At 35.8% G+C, this 21,542-nt stretch overlaps 1 protein-coding gene across 4 annotated transcripts in view; it reads right to left on the minus strand.

Moving 5' to 3' along the window:
* The window catches only part of LRP1B (LDL receptor related protein 1B), a 986,195-nt gene that overhangs the window by 71,154 nt on the left and 893,499 nt on the right, over positions 1–21,542 (minus strand). For all 4 annotated transcript variants that reach the window (XR_004592513.3, XM_034424500.3, XM_034424507.3 and 1 more), the window contains exons 64-69: positions 21,084–21,200; positions 15,115–15,234; positions 12,620–12,739; positions 11,663–11,779; positions 4,238–4,344; positions 1,909–2,038 (exon numbers count right to left, since the gene is read on the minus strand). Coding sequence is in view for 3 of the 4 variants with exons in the window: in XM_034424500.3 (XP_034280391.2) it covers positions 1,909–2,038; positions 4,238–4,344; positions 11,663–11,779; positions 12,620–12,739; positions 15,115–15,234; positions 21,084–21,200 (711 nt within the window). In the remaining variant the exon portion in view is untranslated. The remainder of the gene's footprint in view (positions 1–1,908; positions 2,039–4,237; positions 4,345–11,662; positions 11,780–12,619; positions 12,740–15,114; positions 15,235–21,083; positions 21,201–21,542) is intronic.

The following is a 21,542-nucleotide window of genomic DNA, read 5'->3' on the forward strand; positions in this document are numbered from 1 at the left end:
CCCAAGTTATACAGAGATGCCCCGGCTGAGAAGGGCAGCACTGTCCACTGTAGCACTACCAGCAGCAAAAATTCCAAGAGCTTTGCTTGCAATGGTATACATATCAAAGGGTCTAGGACTTTTCGGCTCCTACCCTTGGCAGCATCTGATTCTCTGCCATGATCCCACCTCCGAGCATTAACCTCTAGCTTTTCTCCTTGGCTGGCCCTCCCCCATGCATTTACCCTGGCCAATGGGCCATGGCCCCTCCATTCCACGCCCTTTGGCGCTGCCCATTCACTGAAACACAGTTCATCCTGGGCTTTTGGCCACCCGGGACAGCTAGCCACTAGCCAATCGGCTAGCTGCCAATGCTGGCAGCCAGAAGCCATGGTGCAATTGATCCTTCTCTTACGAATGTGTCAATCACCGGTAATTCTTTGCTCTCAAATTCTCAATCTGGTCCACAGTGATTGACATCCACTGTTGGAGGATAGATTGAGGAAAATGCATCGAAACTCACCTTAGCAATGCTCTTGCTTAGCAACCAAAAATTTGGGCTCAATTGTTGTCGTAAATTGAGATGAGGACTCTCTGCCTTCCTCTGCATGGCAGTCTTGCCTAGTAAACTCCTTCCCTTTTCTGTGAATTTTCCTCTCTATTAAAGGCACCAGAATAACCGAGATGATATAAGGTCTCCTGCTGGAGTTGGGGGTTGGACTAGATGACCTCCAACATCCCTTCTAGCCCTGGATTGCTGTGCTGTTTCAAAGCATTCTCTGAAGCTGCGTCTAGTGCCAGAGTTTGTGGTCCTTCCTTCCTCTCCTTTTTCCCTCCTTCCTTCCTTCCTTCCTCCTTCCTTCCTTCCTTCTTTTCTTTCTCCCTTCCCTCTTTCTTTCTTTCCTTCTTTCTGTCTCTCTCTCTCTCTTTCTTTCTTTCTTTTCTTTCTCTCCCTTTTCTTTCTTTCTTTTCTTTCTTGTCTCCCTTCTCCGTTCTATCTCTTTCTTTCTCTCTCTTCTCTCTATCTCTCTCCCTTCCCTTTCTCCTTCCCTCTCTCCTTCTAAGGCTAGGATACCCACCCAAAACTAAAACTCCTTTGGATGAATCCGGCTTACTTACTGCCCCCCCCCCGCCCTTCCTTTCCTGTTCATTATCAGGGAGGCATGATCAGATACAGGGGAGTTTCCACCCCTCCCCTTCCTTCTCCTAACAAGTGGCTGATGCTGTTTGGCTGCAGCACCTCCCCCAAACCCCCCCACCCGTGCGATCGATTGCACCATGGCTTCTGGCTGCCAGCATTGGCAGCTAGCTGATTGGCTGGTGGCTAACTGTCCCAGGCAGCCAAAAGCCTGGGACAAACTGTGTTTCAGTGAATGGACTGCACCAAAGCGCGTGGGATGGAGGGGCCGAGGCCCATTGGCCAGGGCAAATGAATGGGGTCGGGCCAGCCAAGGAGAAAAGCTAGAGGTTAATGCGCAGAGGTGGGATCCTGGCAGAGAAGCAGGCACGCCAAGGATAGGAGCCAAAAGTTCCATTCCGATATCAAAAAAGATGATGCAGCAATTTTTTTAATTCCCAAAGCATATTAGTTTTTGTATGTCAACGGAAAGGCTTTAATGTAGGCTTGGAAGAGAATGGCAAGGTAATGCATGCTCAGATAATATATATAAATACATACACACACACACACACACACACACACACACACACACGTGTGTGTGTGTGTGTGTGTGATATACAGCATGATACTAGATTTGTATACCATTTAATAACCAAGCAAAGGCATTCCCCCACTATCTAAAGTTTCCAGAGAATGCTTTCTTAAATTTATGGTCATTTAATTTTGGACATATATTCAGAAAGAAATATAATATTATTTTCCACATAATATCCTAAGTATTCCTATCATTAAAATGGGTAAACATTTACCTGAATCACAATTCTTCTCATCCTCTCCCAGGATGCAGTCATCATATCCATCACATTTCCATTTTGCTGCTATGCAATGACCATTGGAGCACTGAAACTGGTCTTTTAAGCAGTCAGAATCACAATATCTCTGATATAAAAACAGTGCAACTAATTTAATTAATATAATAGCAATCAAATGTATTTCAAGTAAAAACTGACCTTAATCCATTTGAGAATTCTTTTATTTTACAACTTACAACTGCAATAGGAATATAGTTATAAAGATAACTGTATTCATCTGTTAAAATAGACTAGCATAATTACATATATTTTGCTCTTTATTTTTTTAAAAACACTCTGCCTTTTCTCCAAGCAGAGAGCAACAAGAGCAATATAAGATATTGTATTACATATAACATTTTGGGTAGTGGAAATACATTTACCCTCAATTCCTATAGAGTTAAATCTTAAACTGTTGTTTCTTTAGATGAAGGACATGTTAATTTCAACTGAATCATATCTATTAGCATTTTCTTACAACATTTACTACTTGATCACAACAGGTCTCTTACTTTTCCAAAGCAGCCAGTGTGGGAGGTAGATCTATTTCTTGTTGTACTGGGAAAGACATGTGAACATGACACAATGTGACACAAACCAAAAATAAATAGATCTACCTCCTACATTGTTCAGACTACATTCTCAAAATTCTGAAATGTAGGTCAAGTTCTGGAACTGCTGACATTTCTCATCAATTAGGAATTTTTATGTTAAAGGGTTGTCATAGCTAAAGAAGGTTGTTCCTCCTCCTCCTCTTTCCTCCTCTCCCCCCTCCCCCCTCCTTCTTCTTTGGGCAATATCAAATTTATTTGGTCATAAATATATTTATTTGTAAACTGCTCAGAGTTATTTAGGTGAGATTGGCAGTGTAGAAATTTGATAAACAAAAGAACAATAAATTGCCTACATTTTCTAAAACAATTTTAGGCTAAAAAGTATTCTTTAAGGTCCCAAAATGATGACACAGCATTTGTAATCTGAAGTTATCTCTTCTCATTCTGGCTCTATTTCTTGGCAATGAAGGGTCTAGAGACCATTACAACCCATCACTTTCTCACTGGATCAATTACTTATAAATAAATAAAAAAAACCCCATTTATTTAATGAATTGCCTAAAAAGATATTATGGTTTCTTTTGTTGTGCTGATATACAGAATGGCCTTGTGGCAGTAATTGAAGAGGCTCCGCTTTGATTTCTCGATGCTTGGAGGAGGAAAAGACTGCATTTTAAAAGGCAAAAAGGAATAATTGAGAGAAAAGAAAAATAGGAATTATACATCTCCTTTTTTGTACTCTGTCCAAGCAAAAAGATAGGTAGCTTTATTTCCAAATGAATAAGAGAAATATGATGAAAGGAGAGATTATCTGTATTTCACTAATGTACTTCCTGATAAGTGTACTGGGGAGGAAAAAATCTGCAGTGAGGGAGAATGAGTAAATGATAGAGGAAAAAATAAAGAAAATGGATATAAATAAGAAGAAAACAATGGTGGATTAAGGTCAAAAGTAAACTGTAATTTATTTATTTATTTATTTATTTATTTATTGAATTTCTATACCGCCCTTCTCCTGAAGGACTCAGGGCGGTGAACAGATTAAGATTTCATATATATATATATATATATATATATATATATATATATATATATATATATATATATTTATAAACAGTAAATAATAAATTGAGTCAACTTGGTGTATCTGCTAAGACCTTGGCATAGAATTTAGATGTTTATGCTAGCCCTGCTTTTTGAAACAGAAAGGTCTTCAGGGCACATCGGAAAGTGTGAAGATCTGGGATTATTCGTATTCCAGGGGGTATTTTGTTCCAAAGTGTAGGTGCCCCCACAGAGAAGGCTTAATTCATACTACTCATCCATTATCCAGGTATCATGATGGAGCATGTCATCAAAGGCTACATTTTCTCCACAGTTATTGTATGGAATGGATGTCAGTACACATGATAGTTTTTGATTTATTATCTATTGGCCATTATTCTCTCTGCTCCAACAATAAGAAATAATTTTATTCAGGGTTCATCCTTCTCAATTAATTGCCAATTTATAATAATTGATTTTTAAAGTTCAAAAACTTGTTATTGTGATTTTCCTAAACAAACTGCTCAAAATAATGCATATTGTAGTATTTTATACTTTGCAGATGGTATTTTCCAGGTGTCTTCCCTCTTGATTTCTTGCACTGTTATTACTACCTGATTCCTCATGATGTACCTTCAGTAAGTAACAAAATAGATGATTTGGAAAATTACAACCAAATACTACTTTACCTCATCTGAACCATCTGCACAGTCATAATCACCATCACACCAGAATCTTGCAGACATGCAGTCTCCATTTGAGCAGTGAAAATCCTTCTGAGTGCATGTTTGTGGTTCTGAAAAAAGAAAAATTTTCTAAACTCTAATCTTTTCAACTGCTTGTTTCTCTCAGTTCTTAAACAGGAAAATACTACGTGCTTGTTACTGAAATATAAATGATGAAAGGAGAAATAGGAAGCTGAGGTGCTATGCAGGCTGCCTTGAACTTCTGATTGAACAGTTGGATATAAATAAAATATAGGAATAAATACTCTGCTTCCACTCTTGTTCCTCTACAACTGATATTTGCTGCTTAGTCTTCCCAACTCAGAAATCTCACTGAGTTTTCAAAACTGTTAGTCTTTGATAAATTTGTTTCCCCTTAATTATCCTATCACCTTTTAAAGCCAAGAAATTAATGGCCATCATCACCTTTTATGATTGAATTCTACAGATTATATATGTATTCTGGACAAATAATTGCTTTCTTTTGCCTGCTTTAAATCGTTCTCTAATCAGATTAATAGCTCCTGGTCCTAGTGTTTTAAAAGAAGAAGAAAAACTTCTCCTGATCACTTTCTACAGGTTCATAGATGCCATACTTCAGGGCTGTCAAATTCATGGCCCGTGGGCCGGATGTGTCATGCACTGGCCAAACCCATGTCTGGTTTAGTGAAGGGGAAAAAAAGTCCTGATATGTCACGTGATGACACTGTGACAATGTGAGTTTGACAGTCCTGCCATACTTTAACGTGAAGTGAATTAAAATTTTTACTTCTTAAAAGCAGAAAGAAAAGGGGCTGAACACAATTCTTAGAGAATCATGGGTTTTCCACTAATTCGTCCCTGCTACTCCATGTGAGGTGAATTGGTCTGAAAAATGTTTATTTCAAATCATCGCCTGAAATTTATATTCATGTGGGAACACCTGAATCAGTGGTGTCTAAGTTGAACACCTTAGCTATTATGTTCCTCTGCATATAATTATAATTAGGAAAAGGAAAACTGGAATTTATTCCTGGTATAGCTGAAATACAAAAATGACTTGGGATGCCAAAATCAGGAAGAAAATGCCTTACAAGCAATAATCTGAAGGTATCAAGACACCTCAGTTATTTTTTATTATTTCATTTCTTTCTGCAATAAAATCCTGTTTTACAAAAAAATAAAATGTTATAGCACCACAATAATAAACACTATCCAATTATTAAAGTAACAGTGAATTACTTTAACCATAGTTTGATATAAGGTTGCAATGTTGGATTTTTTTAAAAAAAAAAAACTTCAGCCCAATTCCTAATGGCCTCTACTGTGAAATTTTCCTTGTTCCTAATTGCTACACCATGTTGTGTCATTTTCACTGAACAATTCACTATGACCCTAATTGTAACATAAACTCTAGGTACTTTAAACCATATCAATTGATATTTGAATTAGCCCACCTCATCCCCCACAGTACATGTATTTATACTTCTTTAAACAACATTGCATTTGCCATTTTGTTGACCATTCACCCAATTTGAAGAGCTCCTTCCGGACTTTTTCACTGCCATTTTTGTTGGTTGAATTGTTTGGTATCCTCTGCAAAGTATTGCAGATCACTGTTTACTCCTAAATCAGGATAATTGATCAAAATGAAAAGCACTGGTCTCCACACAGGTCCTTGAGAGTTTCTACTTACTCCACTGAAAAAAATTGCTAATTTATTCCTGTACTGCTTGATGTCTCTCTAACTAATTAGCAATTTAAAAAAAAGCAGGATTTCTTTAGTCATAACACAAAAGGTTTTGATAAGGAACTTTTTGATAAAGTTGGAAGAATATTGGAAAATATTCTGATAATTTATAGGCTTTTTAAAATGTGGCAAGAATTGTTGTATAGTACAGCTCATTTATGTATAGGTATGATGAAATGGCTTCTGGCCTGCAATTTTAATAATAATCTGTTTTAGTATATTAGCAAAAAAAATACATTAATATATTTAGAAATTACCTCTTTAACTATTTTTGCTATTTTAGATTAAAATGACATTAGGAATTGACTTAAGTACTAGGATTTCCAGTGAAGACATAACAAGCAAAATATCTCCAAAGGAGCAGGGATGGCATTTACAATGGAGATTGCCAAACAGATGCTGTATTGTGGCTGGCAAAATTCTTTGAAGAAAGGAGAGATTGTGAGACTGCCCACATGTATTCCAGAGAGCTGTTCCTCAGTAGTATACTTCAGGAGCCGTGGTCAGTTTAAGCAAGCAGCTAAGAATTGAGGGATTCCATCTAAGCTCACAATCATAATGTAGCTTCTATGGACAGAAAGCTTGACCAGAAAGCATTCTTTTGAATACTTTTGTAATGCTTTTTAAATATTAAGGACATTCAGAACAAGAAGTTTTTATCACATTTACTGAGTGAATTTCCTTAATGAAACAAGTTTTAAGTATAAATTTAAGATTTTTTTAAAAAAATACTTTTTGGAATAAAGAGCAAAGGAGTATTTAAAAGTTGATTTTGGAAAGTTAAAAATAGACTAAAGGTCCAGATGGATTTGAAATAAAACTTTGAATTAATTATAACAATCTTTGCTGTGGGAAATTATTGTTTGGATTCCTTAGTGGGGAAAATGGGGGAAAAGAGTAGGGAAACCTGATAAAGGTTGGACCTTAGAAATTGCTAGAATAGAATAGAGACTTCCGGTTTGCTGTTTGTTGCTGCCAGACGTTCCTTTGGGATCGTCAGCTTCCACCGCCTGTCAGAGCCGCCTTCACAACGGAATGGCGGCTCGAAAAAACTCCGTTTCCATGAGGAAACGGAGATAGAGCCGGCAGAGGTGGGTAGAACTCTCTGCGGAGTCCCAAAAGTTTTTCCTTTACTTTTGGGACGGAGCGGATGAGATGCCCCGTATCCCCAGCCGCTGCTCTGGGCTTTGGGAGACCTCTGCTGATGCAGAGCCAGGCGTCAAAAGCAAGCCTGCAAATTTAACAGATTACTCAAAGAAATGTGAGCTGGACCTGTAATACTGAACCGCAAGTATTTTACTGATTTTTTAAAAAAAATTACTTAAGAGAGAGGAGGAAAAGAAAGAGGAAAAAAAGCCTTTTAAAATGGCGTCGGCTGGAGGAGAGGCTGAAAGGGAAAGTCCTTCCGTTTCCTATTACTACAATGTAGCGGAATAAATACCACTGGCTACATTTGTAGACAAAACTTCGCTCCTGTGTCTTTTTCTCTTTTTTTTTCCCTTGGAGATCTGATATTGTTGTGGACTGGAAAGAAGTCTTTCTTGCTTTTTTTTAACAAAGCCTGCCTGGGCGGAAACATGGCACTGAGACTCATAAAGTCAGATAAACAAGAAGGGGGGGGATTCCCCCACCAATAATTTAAAGGAACAAGTCTTAACTCTTCAGTCTCAGAAACCTGATTTTAATATAACAGAATTTTTTATAGAGGAGATTGAAAGAAGGGAGGAGATTGTGAATCAGCAACTTGAAAAATTTAAGCAGGAAATTAAAGAAATTAAAGAATTGGTGAAATCCAAGTTTGATTCTCTGGAGAAAAAATTCTCAAAAGTGGTTAATGGTTTTACAGAATTTATGATACAGTTGGACACAAATACTAATGTACTAGAGTCTAAAATAGAAGAAATTCAAGATAAATTGGACAATAGAATTCAAAAATTTGAAAATGATTTGATAAACACTCAGGATAATAGCTTAGAAGAAAAACCTAAAATGGATGCTGATCAAAAGTATGGTAATGCAGAAAATCTGCAACAGAAGATTGAAAAAGAGATTTTAATGGTACAATATAATTTCACAGAATATGCGATAAGATTAAGAGGTTTGCAGGAAAATAATAGAGATGATTTAAGGAAAATATCTTCTGAATTTCTAGCTGGGATTCTAAAGGTTCAACCTGACGAAGTGTTTTGCAGGATTGACAGAGTTTATCGAATCAATTCCTGGATTGCCAAGCAAAGGCAATTGCCTAGAGACATGGTGATTTATTTTACAGATAAGGAAATTAGGAATAATATCGTGCAAAATTCCTTCAATTCTAATTTGCAATTGTATGGAAGAAAGATTTGGATTTACAAGGAACTCCCACCTAAGATATTGATGGAAAAGAAGAAATTTGGTTTTCTGGTGAATGAGTTAAAAAAGAGAAATATTTCATTCAGGTGGGACGCCCCAGTTGGTATTATATTTAGATACCAAGGAGAAAGATATCAGCTAAATACTGTTGAAAGAGCGGAAGAATTTTATCAAAATAGGTTGAAAATGAACTTAACATCTTCAGGTATAATACAGGATAAGCAGAAGGAGCCGGAAATAAAGGTAAAATATCGAATTATAGAGACTGTACCAGATGAATTGCCTTTGGATTTATTGGATACCCCAGCTGGACTATCTACAAATTTGAGAGAAGTGGCATCTAATTTTAATGTGATGACTTATCAAGGCAAGGATAAGCATGGAAACCTACTAGGGGATATACAAGGGATAAAAAAGAAACATGAGATACAAAAACAAAACCAACAAGACCAATTTACAAAGCAGAATAAAAACCGACCAGATGATACACAATTTGTAGAAAGGAAACCAGGATGGAAACCAAACCCACAAAAAGAAAAGAAAAAGAGAAATAGGTGGCATAAAAATAGAAATTTTTAAATTAGGCAACAGTGAAGCCAGTGACTTTAAAATATGAATGATTATGTGTAAACACAGAAGAGGCGACGTATTGGTTAATATCATCCTGAGGATTGTGGCAGATCTCTGCATGGCCGTAATTTGGGGACGTGAAATGAGCCTTAAACTGATGGATTTGAATTATCCATTTTGGAATTTCTCTTTGTGTTGATAAACATATTATATTATCTTGAATCACAAGGCAAGAGAATGATGTTGGGGCATGCAGAAGATCGGGTTGTTACCCACTACGATGATGGGAATTAATAATCCTGATGAAACCCACAATTATTACTATATGGAATATAATTATAATGTCACTCGGGTGGTTGTTTTTACTTTTATACATATAAGAAGATATTTACTACTGATGGGGGCAGAAATGATTGAAGATCCTGAATAAACTGTTGCACCAGCAAGCTATGTTACCCGATTATGGATGTTGGTTCTACCAATCCAGTGGAAAGACCTCTAAGAAGATACTATATGGATTATAAATTTAAAGTCATTGTCTTTTCTTTTTTTTTTTATTTAGATATAATGGAAAATATAGACATATATTTTTAAGTAGTGTGGGCAGTGAATCAAAGATATTAAGAAATGTTGTGTATGGTAATTTTGTATGATAGTGGGTGAATAAGCTAGTTAGTAGATTGATTAGTCTAAGAAAAGGGATTTTTAAGTGATATATTTAGGGGAGTGGAGGAAATGGATAGAGTGGAATAAATGTTAAACTAGATTTTATGGGGAAGGCCGCTTTGAAATGTTATAGTAACATATATAGAAGATTAAATGTTAAAGTAGGACTTATCGTATAGTTTTAAAGTGGAGAAGTTATTCTATAATGTTATAGTATAATGTCTTTTTTTTTTCCTTTCTTTTCTCTTTTCTGAAATGTATGGATAAAGGGGGATGTTATAATATTAATAATATTTTTAGTAAGTAAAGGTCAATATCTAGAGGAGGGAGTAAGTAATCTGTTATGAATTAGGTTTTTTTTTTGTTATGAAGAAGTCACAGGGGGGGATGGGTGGAGAGGGGGGGTTAGGGAGGGGGAGGGAGAGGGGAAAAAAGGGGGAAAATTTGTATTTGAAAACTTTTTCAATAAAAAAAAAAGAAATTGCTAGAATAAATGAAAGATTACAATTAAATGAGAGGAATACTTAAAGTCATCTTGTTAATACAGAAATATTTTAACATTGGACATTTTTAATGATATTTGTGAATAATGGACTCAGAAGTTAATTTTAAGAACATCTGTCACAGATGAAGTGTAAATAATGTTATAAAGGAGCAAACTCTACCAGATTAGACTGGAATGAGTTGATGTGGGCTTAAAAATGACAATTTACAAGAATGATATGGGAAAATATATTATATTGGACATACAAATTAAACCAGTTTATGTGTTAATAATTAAAAGGGACACAGAAGTAACAAACCAGACAAGTGAATTGGATACATTTTATATATTGGAACTACAAAAACAAAAACAAATAAGAAATAAATTCTTGGCTATTATTTGAAGGGATTTAAACCCAAGTTAGTTAAAATTACAGGGAAGGAATATAGAGATTCCCCCATTTATTACTTTTTAAGTTATTCAATGTGATAAAGACACATAATACTTGTTCCTCCTCATATTTTCCCAATGAACTCTGAGATATGTTAAAGTGAGAGAAAGTGACTGGCCCAAAGTCACCCAGCCTGTTTATCATGCCTAAAGCAGAACTAGAATTCACAGTCTCCTGGTTTCTATGCTAGTACCTTAATGACTATACCAACAAAAAATTAGACACAAAAAACTGAAGTTAGTTTATTTCATCAAGGTTAAAATAGATATGCAGTTTTATCTGGTAACCTTTAATGGACTTTTGCTAAATAGGATTGAATGATGAGGTTTTAAGATTTTGTTTATAGTTAAGAGAGGAGATATGGGAAGAAGAGAGAATTTATTTTAAAAGAAGGTAATAAGTTATTAAAATTATTTACTCTTATGATGAGGGGGGAAATTTTATATACTGTATTTTTTGGAGTATAAGATGCTCCAGACTATAAGACGCAACTACCTTTTTTTGGGAGGAAAACAAGAAAAAAATCTGCCTCTGTCTCACAGCAATTTGCCTCCTTGCAGCAAACAGCCCATTTCAGCTTCAGCTTCAGGACAGCCTGATTAGCAGCTGATTGTTGGTTGGATCAGGCTCCTGAAGATCAGCTGTTTCGGGCTGCAGGGATTGCCATGGCTTATTGCCGCCTCTGCGCGCCCCATTTTCTGGGGGCCAGCAGGTGGGTGGGGCTACATTCGGTGTATAAGATGCACCCAAATTTTCACCCTCTTTTAGGGGGGGGAGATACGTCTTATACTCCGAAAAATACAGTATATGTCTTCTGCACTTTCCAGTTTTTAATTTTTATTCTTATTTCTTTTTAATTTATATTAGTTTTTATGTTTTGAATTGTAATCTTTCATGAAATTATTATAAAATTGGGAATTATTTAAGTCTTTATAATATTTTAATGAGGCTAGAACATTTTAAGAAAAAATAAATTATTAAAATAGAAAAACTAGTCAGCAGATTTGATCTTTAATATTATTAACCATTAAAGTAAAATAAATGTCTTTTAAAAATGGCAGAAATAGAGACTAAAACAGTGTTTTTCTCTTTTTTGTAGAATGATTTACAAATTTACAGTCCTATGCCATTACTTACTGCAGTTTTCTTCATCAGAATTGTCACCACAATCATTTTGACTGTCACATCGCCAGTGATCAGGAATGCAGTTGCTATTCTTGCATTGGTATTCATGAGGGCCACATGTCTTTTTATCTGTCACAAAAAATCATACTATTTTTGTTTACATACTTCTAGGTATGCATGACTAGAAATAAGAAAAAGTGCATTGCAAATTACCAGTTATCACATTTTAAGCCACATTTCAATAGTAATAAAGTACTAAATAAAGAACCACAGTACAATGCAAACTTTATAAGGGGAAGGGGAGAGAAAGAAAGAGAAAGAATAAATTTTGGATTGAATCTTTTGCTAAATAAACTAAATTTCTGGCTTGCATCAGTATAATTTAGGTAAATTTTGGAATAAATCAATTTTGGTCCATTAAAACCCCTAGATAAAATAATCTATTTTGGCATTGAAATGCACTAAGAAATAATACAGCAACATGTGTCATCCTCAATTTTTAATGGAATTTATAAATCTATTTGACAGAATGTAAATAACAGAATGTTTAATGTATTAACATCATTACAGTATTACATTATAATCTGATACTCTATTGTTAGCAAAAGTAAGGAGAAGAAGCAAATGATCAACAGCAAGGTGCATGAATTCAGTTACAGTGCACAGTTGGAAAATTTGAAGTTAGGGACAAATTGTTAAAGACAAAATCAGACTAGAAGTCCTCTAAGGTCCCTTCCAACTGAATAATAATTTTGTTATTCAGGTAAGAATCAATCTATGGGTCATCATCAATCAACAATCAATTTCTGATTGATGGGTGGCTATATAAATTAGATAAATAAACGTTATAAGACATTATAAGTAAAATGATTCTTCAGGTTGATAGCCAATAATGTTACCTTTCTAAATATACCAATTTTGAATAAATAAGAAAAACATAGGGAAAATTAAATTGTTTACAGAACTCACCACAATTTGCTTCATCAGAGCCATCAGCACAGTCTGGATCCTCATCACACACCCAGAGTTTAGAAATACAGTGCTTTGTGGTTTTACATTGAAAATGATCAGGAGAACAGCTGTTTTCCGCTTTAAAACAAAAGAAGGAAGATGTGTATTTATAAAATCAATTAAGATGATCAGTCAATAAAAACAAGAGTTTTTAAATTCTATATATCTTTTTGAATGCCTTTTTAATTCAGCTATTGAAAATAAACTATTACTTCAAAATTTATCAAAGTATATTCAGCAATATACTTTATTGCAAGATAGAGTACTTTAAAAAAATATATTACATTTGATTAATATAAGGAAACATTAATACGTCCTTTTCTAGTGAATTTAAATCTATTATTAACTGATATACTTTTTTGTGCCTTTCAGTCAGTTTTTGACTTAGGGTGACTGCCTGGACTAGTCCCTGTTTTCATAGCAAGGTTTTTCTTCTTTTGAAATTGCCATTCTCTCCTAGGGCAGAAACAAAGTGATCGGCCCAAGGTCGCTCAGATGGCTTTGTGCCCAAGGCAGGGCTAGGAGTTACAGCCTCTTGGTTTCTAGCCTAGTGCCTTAACCGCTACCCTAAACTTACTCTTATACATGGTTACTCAAATGTAAATTGATCACAGCTGCCCCAGGACAAAAACCATGTCCAAACTGCAAACACTAGTATGCATTGGTCCCTTGATGACTAGGGACAGGTGTGTAGCTGCTATATAGGCCATGAGCTCCTGATCTGCCCCCTGTTCAATGACATTTGGTAGCAAAATGAAATCCCTAAGGATTAACTAACTAGTCATGGGGTCTCCATAGCCAACCTGGCAAAAGAATGTAAATAATTAGATAGTATAGAGAATCAGGGAGATGATGGAAATCAGGGAAATAGGCAAGAACTGTTATATGAGTTAAGAGGGCTAAAACATTCCTTAGGTCCTGGGAAACAAGATAGCATTCAGAATTGCTCAGGCAGTTTCTTTCCTGATTCACAAGGATATAAGAGAGAAGTGAGGTAAAGCACAGGCAGGCTTACAAGGATCTAGCCCAGGATTGTCAAACACGCAGCCAGTGGGCCATATCCGGCCCACGCTAGGTCCAGAGTTGTCCCACAGGGCCATCCCAGAGACGGCAAGGGACCAGCCTATATAGCCCTGACCCCAGCCAACCCCATCCCCGCCCACCTAGTCAGCCGCAATGACCAGCCACACCCACCCCAGCCCCCAAGGGCAAAATCCTGATATGGCCCGTGATGAGATTGACACCCCTGATCTAGCCTATCACAATAAAGTACAGTTCTAGTCTTCCTGTGGAATCTGTTTTGTACTTTGATCTAATTGAAGGGCTGACAAGCAGGGATGATGTTCTGCAGCAGGGAGAGTGAGATAGCAACAGTAATCCCAACTGTTTCTATAGCCTATCTTCATCTAGAGGGTTTCACATTCAGTTATCTACAGCACAGGGCCACTGAGAGCCCTCAGCAATTTATGAATGAACAACCATCCCTCCTCACTTTCTTGGGTCCTTAGCTAATGTAAAACTTCTAAATTGGGAAGGTGCATTTTCGACCCCAAATTTGGCTAAGTATATTTCCTTCTTCTGGAGCTTTCCAGGTCTCAATTATACATATTACTTTGGCTGTTTTATCCATGTAGACATCTCCATGTGAAGATTTACTGCAAGCCAAACTGATATTCAGAAGCAACATCAGGAGCCCAAGGCCCCCGAGCTTTTGATAACCCAATGTGGAATAGAATACTGAGGCCTGGACATTGGACTACTCTTTAAGTAGCAGTCTCAGAATGCTTAGGAAAGGTCGCCCTCAGATTTCCACCATACCTATCCTTGTTTGCAATGTTGCAATATTTTTACCTGCCTTTTCCTCCAGTTTCCTCCCATTCCTTGTTCTCCCCTCCCAAGACAAAACACTCTCAACTCTCATTCATTCACCCATTCACTGTTCTCACCACACCCCACAATCAACCTACAGAAACAATTATAGCCACTCTAATCCTTCATAAAAACAGCAGATACCCCATCTGATCATTCCTGAATTCAGGCACTCAGCAGCTTGAATGGTGTGCAGATTCTGTGGCAGCTCTACTATCCATCCCATTATCCCATAACAACCTTCCCATCCTACGTGGACAAAAAGATTACAGTCATAGGTGGCTGCTTGGGTAACAAAGACTCTAATTCAGAAGTCCAGCCCAGAGATTTCAATAGGCCAGTGCCCAGGGGTCAAAATAAATGTCAGCTAGCCAAAGCCATTGGAAACATCCAAATAGTTTAGGTAGGGCTCTAGAAAAATCATCCACCAGCATTCTTTAATCACTCCAGCTCCCTCCTACACTACTACATGACGGTCCCTCAAACTTTGAAACTCTGTTTTATAACCAATGTTTTCTTATGTGCCATGACTGTTATGTTTGAGAAGATTTCTGAATTTTTACATATTTAAGAAAATGACTTACGACAATCTCTTTCATCTTCTTCATCGCCACAATTATCTTGTCCATTACACCTGAGATTTATTGGGATACATTTCTGATTCTTGGTGCACTTAAATTGACCTGGTAGGCAAACATGTGTATCTGGAAGTTGGGGATGGGGAAAGGAAGAAAAGAAAGTAACTACATTAAACACAGGCACACAAATAATCCTCATATCATATTGTTTTTCTTAATTAAGAATTAAGTTTTTTATTTTTATTAATCATTAATCATGTTATCATAATTTAATCATTAAAATTAAATTTTAATAAATTCAATAAAAAGGCAAATTTTGATAGAACATTTGTAATAAGCATTGTGCTAACACTACTTTAAAAAGAAAAGATGGATTTGTTGCTATAACTGTTGTACAAGTACTAGTCAAATAACTAGTACAGGATCTAAACAGTAATGAATTATGAAAGCATTTCCAAAATGGTTCTACAAGAAGAATATATAGAATAACGTAGAACAACAGGATTGGAAGGGACCTTGGATGTCTTCTAGTTCAACCCCCTGCTCAAACTGAGACTCTATACCATTCTGGACATATAGTTGTTCAATCTCTTCTTAAAAACCTCCAGTGATGGACCACCCATAACTGCTGGGGGCAAGCTGTTCCACTGATTAATTGTTCTCACTGTCAGGAAATTCCTCCTTAGTTCTAAGTTGGGTCACTCTTTCATGATCTTCCCCCAATTACTTCTTGTCCTGCCCGACCCCCTCTTATCTTTGGCAGGCCCTCAAGTACTAGAAGACTGCTAATATGTAACCCCTGGTCCTGCCTTTCGATAAGACTAGATATAAACTAGCTACTGGTAGTTCCCGCAACTGATCATTGTATGGTTTTTGTATCTTTGTTGCTCTTCTCTGCACACTTTCTACAGTATAAGCATCCTTTTTCTATCATTGTGACTGAACTGGACATAGCATTCCAAGTGTGGTCTTACCAGTGGAATATAAATGGTACTATCATTTCATATGATCTTGATAATATCCCTCTGTTGATGCAGCTTTTGACTGCATTAGCTTTTTTTGATAGCTATACACACTGCTGGCTTATACTTAGGTAGTTGTCCATTAGGACACCTAGCTCTCTCTCATAGTCACTACTGTTAAGCAGGTATCGCCTATTTTAAACCTGTCCCCTTGACTTTTCTTTTCTTGCTTAAGTATAAGACCTTACTTTTCTTACCACTGAATTGCATTTTGTTAGATACGGCTCAATGTTCAAGTCTGAGTCTATCTTTTAAAGTGTTGGCTATTCCCTCAGCTTGGTATCACCTGCAAATTTGATGAGTTTCCCTTCTATCCTCTCATCTAAATCATTTGTGAAACCTTTTATTATTACTTCTGGCATTTGTTTCAAGTTTTAGTTCATTCTAAGCCTTAGCTTTCCTGACTTTGTCCTTAGCTTTCCTGACTTTGTCCTTTGGTTATTTGTTGACATTCTTTTTGAAGTTATGTGTTCCTTTTTCCATTGATTTACTTATCCTTTTTGTCTCCCAGTTTACCAGAGAGTTCTTTATGTAACCTTATTGGTTTCATTTGGTGGTGGAGGGCTCTTGTTTTTCTTCTCTGTGGTATTGTGTTAGACTGGGCTTTTATTGTCTCATTTTTCACAGGATCTTGAGTTGTTTTCCTCTTTAGGATTTCTATCCATGAAATTCTTCCTAAACTCTTTCCTAAACTTTAAGTTCTAAGTTTGCTGAAATTGGCTTTCTGGATGTCTAAGACACATCATCGTTGAATTATTTGTGCCTGCATTAGGTCAAATTCCAGTGTGACACAGTCCAACAACTTCAACCCCCTCTATCATTTCATTGTTGTTAATAATGAAATGTTAAGTCTAGTATAGCTAACCTCTAATTCTCTCCTCTACCTTTTGGGTATAAAGTTGTTTGCTAGGTTCTTTAGGAACCAGTTTGATATCCCTCTTGGTACAGCATTTGTCTCCCAGATGATGTCAGGGTAGTTACAGTCCCCCATTAGTACTGTGATGTGTTTTCCAAACACATTAGCTAACTGATTAGCAAAAAATTCATCTACTTCCTCTGCTTGATTGGGTGGTTTGTAGTATATACCTATAGCAATGTTATTCCTTTTTCCTTTTATATTAATCCAAATCCATTCAAGAAAGTTTTCAGCCATGGTTTTGTGCATTTCTGAAGAAGTGTAGTTATTTGCTGCAAATAATGCAACTCTACTTCCTGTTTTGTTAGCTTTGTTTCTTTTGAATAATTTAAAGCCTACTAGCAGTATATTTCAGTCTTGGATTTCATCCACCAAGATTTGGTAATGGCACCAATGTTGAACCTGCTCTCATATACTAGCATCAAGTTTGCCCTGTTTGTTCCTTATACTTAGAGTATTGATGTATAGATGTCTGAAACCTTGACTGAATTTGCATTTGCTTCCAACTTCTTTTGTTTTATATCTGAGTTCTCCTTCCTTTTCACCACTCCTTACCTACCGTATTTTTCAGAGTATAAGACGCACCTTAGTTTTTGGGGAGGAAAATAAGAAAAAAACTGATTGACAGCTGGATCGGCCTCCCGGAATACCCCCAATCAACTGTTCCCAGAGGTGAATTTTAGCAACAGGTTCCTTGGTTGGGAGCTCTGGGCCTTGCTTTTTTTTTTTTTTTTTTTTTTTGCTTTTTTTCTGCCTCTGAAACTTCTGAAACTTTATTTCAGAAAAAACTTTCTTTTCTGCCTCTGAAAGCCTCCGAAACAGAGCTTCAGAAAAAAAGCCTCTGAAGTTCTGTTTGGGAGCTTTTTTTCTGAAGGTCTGTTTGGGGGCTTTTTTTCTAAAGCTCTGTTTAGAGGCTTCTTTTCTGAAGCTTCATTTCTGATGCTTTTTTCAGCCTCTGAAAAACTCAGTTTGAGAAGCTGGGTGGGGCTACATTCGGAGTATAAGACACACCCAGATTTTCACCCTCTTTTTTGGGGGGGAAAGGTGCGTCTTATACTCCGAAAAATACAGTAATTGTTTGATTGGATTTCTTGAGGTTTGTGCTTGGAATTTGGTCCTAAAAATTGGTCTCCCTCCCCTTCCAGTTTAAAGCATTTTGGAAAAGCTGAGCCAGTTGTTTTCTGAACATTTTTCCTTGTTCTTGTGAGGTGTAGCCCATTCCCTTCCAGAAGCCTTTCATGTAGGTAATATAAACCATGGTCTAGAAATCCAAAGTTCTCTTAATGGCATGATTATTTAAGCCAGTGGTTTACTCCTAAAATCCTTTGTTCCCTAATTAGATGTTGACCTTCTATTAGAAATACAGATGAAAGCCCCACCTCCTGTCTCTTTGGCTTTCATGTCAGCTGCTCATAGTATCTTAATATTGTTTTCATGCTTTGTTGTAACAAAGCATGAAAACCCCACATGAAAGAGAAGAAAGGAACAATAATCTGTGGGTTTAATTATTTTAGTAAGCCTCTCAGACACATCTTTGATCTTTGCTCCTGAAAGACAGCATATCTCCCTTGATAGATGGTCTGGTCTGCAGATTGCTAATTCCATTCCTCTGAGAAATAAGTCTCCTATCACTAACTCACACCATTTTTTCCTTGGGTGAGAAAGCCCCTTTCTACCTGTCAGTAGTATGCTTGATGATGTTCCTTCACCAAATATGTGCACATTATCTTCTAGGGGGAGGAGATTAAATTGATTGTTCAGCTCCAGCAGGGCTGGACTGAACTAGGCTGGACTGCAGGGACATTGGTTAGACTTTTTTTTTGAGTGCCATTTTGCCATCAATCTATTTCTAAAGATTCATTTTTTTCTGATAGTTGTTTGTTCTTTAATATGTTCAGTTTATAATCTTCCTTTAGCTGGAGTTTCTCATTTTGCTGTCTGAATCTCAGAGAGGCTAGACTTACCTCTAGATGCTTTACTTTTTCCTCGAGTAATTCATTTGGTTTACATTTGTTAGAGATATAATTTGTGTCTTCTATTGGCAAGAATACATACATGGCACATATTTTGCAAATCACAACATTAGTCTTTTTTTTAATGAATATGTGTTTTTCCATGACTGTTATTTTTCTTGCAGTGTCACAATAGTTCCAATGTCTTATTTATTTTAAAATTTGGTTTATGTAGGGTTTTTTTTTTTAAAAAAAAAAAAATTCATATCCCTTTTGGTTTTTTTAAAAAATGGTCATTACTTCCTCTTGTGGTTAATGTTGAAATAACACTTGAATGTTAGTCTTTTGCTCCCTCTTCTGGCTAGTGCTGAAGTAAACTTTAAACCTAACACATCAAAGACAAATCAGATCACCTTCAAAATATAGTTTGTAATCCACAGATCACCTTCAGGATATAGTTTGTAATCCACAAAAGGAAGAAGCAAAAAAGAATAAAAGGGAAAAGAAGGCTCTTAGCTTGCAGTTATTGTAAAAGAGTATAGAAAAATAGTGAATTCTTGCTCGTAGTAGTTACAAGTCAGGGTCTTTTTTTTAGAAGTATTTCTACTTTTGCCTAATTGGTCTAATTTAATAGTGTTTGGGTACCTTCTTTTTAATTTTAAAAATCTTAAAGATTTAGAAATTTAATTTTTTAAAAATTAAAAAAAATAATTAAAATAGTTTTATGAAGGAATTTAATTTTATGACAAAGATTGGTCTAATTTTTAATCATTGGGTTCTTCTTTTCTTTAATTTCTTTAAAAAGTCAAAAAATTCAAAAACTTAAAAATTTTACAATATTTAAAAATTTCATTAAAATATTTTTTTTAAAAAAATTGTATGTAGGGTTTTAATTTTTTTAAGAATCACTCTTGAGGTTAATGCTGAAATTATGCTTAAAAGTGAATATTCTGCTCCCTTTTGTGACTAGTAGTTAATTTCCTCTTATGGCTAGTGTTGAAATAAAACAATTTGTTAATGTAAAAGTGTAAATTGTCCTTCTATTCCTCTTTCCTTTACTTCTGTGCAAAATTTGGTTGTTGCTATTTTGACATGTTGCATTGCTATTTCATATTCCATTGCACCAATGTGGTCACTGGTATTCTCAGGCATCATGCTGTATGTCTCAATTACGTTTTGATGCCATTCCTTCTCCTTTTTTCTGCTCCTCCCTTTGATTCTTTAATGTTCTTTTACCTTTGCTTTTCCTTTTCCTTCTCCTCCTTCTCTACTCTAAGCACCTTCAGTTGCAGATGCTGCCACTGCTATCTCCACTGCCAGTTGTGTCCCTGGGCTTTGCTACCGCTCAGTTGCAACTGCCACCACTGACACTTGTTGTGCCCACCACCAATGCCACCACTGTCACCTTTCCCTGTCCTCCTTTTTCCTTCTCTTGTTTTCCTTGTTTTCATTCTCCTTCCTTTACTTCTTTAAGTTTTTAACTTTGTTTCATTTATTTCTTTTAAATGATTTAAATGATAAAATTATGTAGATCAATATTTTCTAACACATATTGGCAGCCATTCCTATATTGGGAAAGGGGCATCCTGTCTTGACATTTACATAAATAATGTTTTGATTATTTGTCTTCTTGTGTAAGAGAATTGAGAATTTTCAAATATAATTCGTTTCCAACTGTTAAATTTCTTAATACATACTAGTAGTGGCAGTAACAAGTAATTCAATATTTTAGTTAATCAAAGTCAAAACTCCAAATGAGCCTTATTAAAAAAAAAATAATCAGATATTTTACTCTTCTGTTGAACCAACATTAGATAGCATCATATCTGAGAGATACAATTCTTAAAATGTTATGCTGATATAGGACTGATATAGGACTGTATACACTCAAAACCTGTAAACATTTCTGATCAAAATTTCTTCCACACAAGCACAATTCTCCTGAAGGTTAAATTGTCCCCTGCATATTACACATAGGAATATATGTAAAGGAATGTTTTCAACACATATACAGGAGAACAGTGAACAATATTTTCTCAGATGTCCAAGATTTTTTTCTCTTATATCAATCATATAATGACTCACCACAATTAAGTTCATCTGAGCTATCTCCACAATCATTTTCCCCATCACATATAAAAGCTGGTAAAACACAGAGACCAGTTCCACACTGAAAACGCCCTGGTTGACATTTAAATTCAGCTGAAAAAAGAAAGGGAGGCTTTGAATACTACATACGTTGGTAATAAAGTGCAATAGGAGTTATTCTAACATTCACAGAAATTCTATGCAATGAAGAAAGGCAATTAAATCATATAAGAATCGATAAAGATTCAGAAGTATCCCTTTCTGCAGCCTAATTAATGATAACGTTCTCTTCTAAGACACAGTCATTTTTAATCATATAGAAATACAGTATCAAAAAACATAGTGTAATGTGTTTACAGTGTTATATTTCTAGATAGTTTAATCAATCATCTCCTTACTATACTGAATAAAATGACTTTACCTATATTATCCCTGATTATAAGTTACATTTACTGT

The sequence above is a fragment of the Pantherophis guttatus genome, chromosome 1 (assembly GCF_059756535.1).
Source record: "Pantherophis guttatus breed Tessera chromosome 1, ASM5975653v1, whole genome shotgun sequence".
In the NCBI taxonomy this organism is placed as follows: domain Eukaryota; kingdom Metazoa; phylum Chordata; class Lepidosauria; order Squamata; family Colubridae; genus Pantherophis; species Pantherophis guttatus.